This window comes from Pseudopodoces humilis, chromosome 16, assembly GCF_049639895.1.
Source record: "Pseudopodoces humilis isolate 2021_Gansu_Grassland_sample_001 chromosome 16, ASM4963989v1, whole genome shotgun sequence".
Classification (NCBI taxonomy): Eukaryota; Metazoa; Chordata; class Aves; order Passeriformes; family Paridae; genus Pseudopodoces; species Pseudopodoces humilis.
In genome coordinates, this window is record NC_142215.1 from 558,784 (window position 1) to 564,783 (window position 6,000).

At 61.9% G+C, this 6,000-nt stretch overlaps 1 protein-coding gene across 2 annotated transcripts in view; it reads right to left on the reverse strand.

Moving 5' to 3' along the window:
- FRMD5 (FERM domain containing 5) overlaps positions 1-5,716 on the reverse strand; it is a 67,712-nt gene extending 61,996 nt beyond the window's left edge. For both annotated transcript variants that reach the window (XM_088063374.1, XM_014251062.2), the window contains exon 1: positions 5,566-5,716. In XM_088063374.1, coding sequence (XP_087919500.1) covers positions 5,566-5,667 — 102 coding nt within the window. In that variant the 5' untranslated portion in view covers positions 5,668-5,716. The remainder of the gene's footprint in view (positions 1-5,565) is intronic.
- Positions 5,717-6,000: the final 284 nt, after the last annotated feature.

The window sequence follows — 6,000 nt, forward strand, 5'->3', positions numbered from 1 at the left end:
TTTCAGGCAGTTTCCTCCCGAGCCCATGAAGCCGAGTGGATGCAAATGCTGGAGCCAGGGGCGAAGGAGCTGTCCCGGCAGCTCACAGAACCACAGCTGAGCCACAACGACGCCTTTCTGCTGCAAACACATTTCCCAGGCTATGAATAAAAACATCACTTCCAACAGCCAACAGCAAAGCTGAGGTGACGCTTTCAGCCTCCCTGGGAGCCGCTGCCCCGGCCGGGGGGACCACGAGAGAGAGGGGGGTGCTCGGGGGGCTTGAACTGCGCTGCTGACCCTGAGTGTGACCCTGAGTGTGACCCTGAGTGAGACCCTGAGTGAGACCCTGAGTGTGACCCTGAGTGAGACCCTGAGTGGGACCCTGAGTGGGACCCTCAGTGGGACCCTCAGTGCGACCCTGAGTGGGACCCTGAGTGAGACCCGCATCCCCCCAATTCTGGGATTCCCCCGAATCCCCCAATTTCTGACAATATTTTGGCCCCGGTCCCCATCCCCGCACTCCGGCTCCAGCTGTGGAGGGAAGGGAGGGCTGTGGGGCAGACAGACAGGCAGACAGACAGACAGACAGACAGGCAGACAGGCAGACAGACAGACAGACAGACAGACAGACAGGCAGACAGACAGACAGGCAGACAGACAGGCAGACAGACAGACAGAGAGGCAGACAGGCAGACAGACAGACAGACAGGCAGGCAGACAGACAGACAGACATACAGAGAGGCAGGCAGACAGACAGACAGACAGACAGACAGACAGACAGGCAGGCAGACAGACAGACAGGCAGACAGACAGACAGACATACAGACAGGCAGGCAGGCAGGCAGGCAGACAGACAGACAGACAGACAGACAGACAGACAGGCAGACAGACAGACAGACAGACAGACAGACAGACAGACAGACAGGCAGACAGACAGACAGACAGACAGACAGGCAGACAGACAGACAGACAGACAGACAGACAGACAGGCAGACAGACAGACAGGCAGACAGACAGACAGACAGACAGACAGACAGGCAGGCAGACAGACAGACAGACAGACATACAGACAGACAGACAGACAGACAGACAGACAGGCAGACAGACAGACAGAGAGGCAGACAGACAGACAGACAGGCAGACAGACAGACAGACAGACAGACAGAGAGGCAGACAGGCAGACAGACAGACAGACAGACAGACAGGCAGACAGACAGACAGACAGGCAGACAGACAGACAGACAGACAGACAGACAGACATACAGAGAGGCAGGCAGACAGACAGACAGACAGACAGACATACAGACAGACAGACAGACAGACATACAGACAGGCAGGCAGACAGACAGACAGACAGACAGGCAGAGAGGCAGACAGACAGACAGACAGACAGACAGACAGAGAGGCAGACAGGCAGACAGACAGACAGACAGACAGACAGGCAGACAGACAGGCAGAGAGGCAGACAGACAGACAGACAGACATACAGACAGACAGACAGACAGACAGACAGGCACCACCAGCTCGGCACAGAGCCCCTGCCCTGTGCCCTGGCCCCCCAGAGCGCTGCCCGTGCTCGGGCTCGGAGCCTGCGGAACCGCGCTCTCCTAACCTACTTCCCGGGAAAAGCAATTGGAAACTCTCCGAAGATAAAAAGCTAATGAACAAATAACCTTCACTGCCACAAACCCCCAGCTCCCCTTTGTGCTGCTGCCTGATATTAATGATCCTGTCAGGGATCCTAAAGAACTTGCTGCTCCAAGAGGGAAGCAGGGGCTTTGTCCCAGAGGGCAGCCAGGAGCTCGCTTTCATTTCTTCCCAATCTTAGGCAAAGAAGTTCTTACATTCGGCATCTAAGAAACCATATATTTATTTTCTCACATCTCCACGTTCCCGTTGTTCTATTGGGGTTTGAAAGAAAACTCCACCGTCTTTCCAGGAAAATGCTTGATGCATCCAGCAACGGCAAATCGTTAATTATTTCGAGCCTTTTATGCCACCACTGACACCGCAGTGAAGAATTTAAATCATTTCCTCAGACAAGGAACTGGCTCACAGCAAACCACAGCACTGCTGGTGTTTGGGAGCTCTCGCCACTGCCAGGAGCCTGCGCCGGTCCCTCCTGGAGACACGGGGGTGACGCTCAAATTAAACACACATCAAACAAAATTGAACACATTTAACACACTTCAAACATTAAAATGAAACAGCTGGAGCAGCCCCTCAGCACGGAGATGAGCGAACGCCTTCAGGAACGGCTGCCCCCCTCTGGGAGCCCCCGATCGCTGGGGACACGCTGGGGACAGTGCCAGCCCCGAGCAGTGTCCCCACGGCCGCAGGTGACAGCCAGCACGTGGGGCAGGGATGGCACTGCTCACACCTGAGGGACCCCACACACAAACATTTATTGCCTTAAGAGCTGCCTCCGTGGCCTGGGGGACCCTTAAACATCAGCTTTTCCCAGGCAAAACCCAACATCTTCCTGTTCACACAGTGCTGCCAGGCCCTGGGTCCTGGCAGGGCTGAGAGCCCCGGGTCCTGGCAGGGCTGAGAGCCCCAGGTCCTGGCAGGGCTGAGAGCCCCAGGTCCTGGCAGGGCTGAGAGCCCCGGGTCCTGGCAGGGCTGAGAGCCCCGGGTCCTGGCAGGGCTGAGAGCCCCGGGTCCTGGCAGGGCTGAGAGCCCCGGGTCCTGGCAGGGCTGAGAGCCCCAGGTCCTGGCAGGGCTGAGAGCCCCGGGTCCTGGCAGGGCTGAGAGCCCCGGGTCCTGGCAGGGCTGAGAGCCCCGGGTCCTGGCAGGGCTGAGAGCCCTGGGTCCTGGCAGGGCTGAGAGCCCCGGGTCCTGGCAGGGCTGAGAGCCCCGGGTCCTGGCAGGGCTGAGAGCCCCGGGTCCTGGCAGGGCTGAGAGCCCCGGGTCCTGGCAGGGCTGAGGGCCCAGCCCTGCTCGCTGGCACACACAGACTGACCCAGACAGGTGCTGGGACAGGATCTCCCCCAAGCAGCAAGCACTGGAACTCACAGAAACACCTCACAATGAAAGGTTCATGGAGGGGCCAACCCCCTGCCCCGACCCCCTGCACCCCACTCCCTGTGCCCGTGGCACCTCTGTCCCCTGACAGCACCCGGGGCCCCACTGACGAGTCCTCCAGGCTCCTCTGCCTGCTGGGATGGGAGTGAAAATCCGGGGGAAAAGGAGGAAGGATGAATCCCAGCTCAGACAATGAACTGCTCGTTCATAGGGGAATATGAACAAAGCAAACCTTGGAAAATCAAATAAAAAGGGTTTTATTTAGAAGCAGAATGCTCAGGTATGATTTGGCAGCACCAAACCCCTACTCACACACCTTCATCGAGCGCAGGCAGAGGTTAATTTTCTGACAGATTTAACCGATGCCATCATCTGAAATGTAAATAAACCTTCTTAAAAACTAGCTCTGCCTCCAGTGCTGCTTCCTCCTCCCCAGCGGTGAAGCCAGCTGACCCGTCAGACAGGCCGGGCTCTAGGGAGGGCACCGAGCCCATCCTCAGCCCTGCTGCCAGGGAGGACACACGGCCACAGCAGCAGAACCTCGGGCACAAAGTTGCAGGCGCGGCTCCGCATCCCCGGCACGGCGAGCTCCGGCCGGCTTCTCCGGGTTCCAGCAAAAATAGAAAGGCATAAATCACATCCAACAGGCGCAGAACCAGCCTGGCTGAGGAGACACCGTGGATCTCGGCAAGATGTGAAATCTCTGCGCTCGTGAGGGAATGACCTTCAAAACTCATTCAGCGCTCGCAGCCTGCGCGGTGACGGCTTCCTCACTTGCGAGACATTACACATTCCTGCTATGTTCTCCCTAATTTCGCATGGACTATAAATACTTGGCTTATAAGGCAGCACGAAAGCGAGCGAGAGCAAACATTTAAGTGGGGTAACCTTGCTTGTCAGGGTAGCAGGAGCAAATTCTTCATCCCTCAGGTCGTGCATGCTAAATACCAGGAATCCGTGTTTACTATGCTACACATAAAATACCAGCCGGAATATGGGACCAAGTAGTATTTCCTCTTTAAAAAAACTGACATGCAAAATGACGACACCTTGTCAAATTGTCTTAAGGGCAGAAAATCCAGATTTTTCTGAACCGCTCTGCCCACACTTTCTCTCCCAAACTACAGTTTCCCATTTAATTAGTATTAAAAACAACCTCTGAGAGACGAATTAGTTTGGCTTATGCAAAATAAACCGGGCTGCTGTTGGAGCTGTTTACTGGGTCACACTTTACAACCCCGGCGGGGGAGGTGAGCGGGGACCGGCGGCGTTACCACCATTCTTCGGCGGTATTTGCACAAATCACCCTATTTATCGATTTTAGACTGTTTAAGCCGAAATGACGGTGCCTCCCATAGCCCGCAGCACCCCTGGTAACCGTCCTTTGGCACTGTCGGCAGGAGCAGGTTTGTGCCTGTAAATGAAGGGATGTGCACCCCTCCTCGGCATCGCAGGGCAGGGAGAGCTGCGGGCCCCGCGCAGGGAGATGTTGCTATTGACGTGTTGAGTCACCTTTACTCAAAACTCTGCCCCGAATTTTCCATCGCCCACGGGCTGGGCTGGGGCCAGCCGCCTCCAGCAGCAATCCCCGCGCGTGCGGCTCCGCGCAGCTCTCGGTGAGCTCCCTTGCGAGGATGATGCCGATGGCAGGGATGAAGCGGAGGAGCAGCCGGAGCCGGGGATGCTTCTCTCAGCCCCCGGTCACACGGTCCCGGTACGGGAGTCGCTCCAGCGGAGCCCGGGAGTGCGTTTCCCTAGTTTTCAGCAATACGACGCATCCCACGACATCTGCGCGCTGAGCGATGCCCCTGGCAGTCCTGGCGGCGCGGGGACACCGGCCGAGGGGCGACGGCCCCAGCACGGCTCCGGCTCCCGGTCCCGGTCCCTCCCGGCACGGGGGCGCGGGGGGCGGCGGATGCGCGCCCGCCCCCGCCGCTCCGGACGATTACAAAACCCGAGCGCTCATCACGGCGAGCCGGGCGCTAACGGGGGAGGCAGAGCGGGCACCCGGCTGCGGCGGGGCCGGGAGGGTCGGTCCCTGCCAGCAGCATCCCCGCGCATCCCTGCCCCGCAGCATCCCTGCCCCGCGGGTCCCCGCGCATCCCCGCCCGCCGCATCCCCCGTACCCCACTTGGCACCCACGTCCTCCCCGCGCTGCTCGCGGCCCCCGCGCACCGAGCGGCTCCGCGGGGCACGGCCGCGGCTCCCCCGGCCCCGAGGCGGCCGTGCCGGGCAGCCCGTGCCCCGCTCCGGCTCCGGCGGCGCTCCGGGTGCTGCGGGCATCGCGGCGCCGGGGGCAGGCGGGCGGCTCTCGGCGCCATCCCCGCACCCCTCCGCGGCTGCGGGGGTCACCCCCGGGGCTCTCCCCGCCGCCGGCAGCCGCGGCTCCGGTCCCCGCCCGAGAGCCGGGGGGAGGCGGGCGGCGGGAGCGGGGGGGCCGCCTTTGTTGGCGGCGCGGGGCAGCACCGGGGCCGCCCCCGCCGCTCCGTCCTTTTGTCTGCCGGGGCCGGGCGGCTGCGGGGGCAGCGCGGCCGCGGTGCCGGTGCCGCGGAGGCTGACCTGGATGGTGCAGGTGTACTCGCTGTCGTCCAGCAGCCGCACGGTGCAGTTGTACTCGCGGTCCAGGTTCCTGCTGCTGCCACTCATCCACCTGCTCAGCATCTTCCCGGGGCGCGGGGCGGCGGGCGCTGCCGGCGGAGCCGTGCCTCACATCCCGCTGCCGGCGCGGTGCGGGGCGGTGCGGGGCGGTGCGGGGCGGTGCGGGGCGGTGCGGGGCGGTGCGGGGAGGGGCTCTGGGCGCGCCCCCCCGCCCGGCTCGGCCCGGTCCTGCCCCCGCTGCGGGCGGCTCGGAGCGGAGCGGAGCGCGGTGCCCGTGCCCGTGCCCTGCCCGGGCCGCGGCGCTCGGCGGGCGGGGAGGAGGCCGGGCCCGGGGGTCGCTGCGGGGGCCAATCTCGGCGCGGCGGCGGTGACGGGCTCCGCCGCAAACCAATGCGG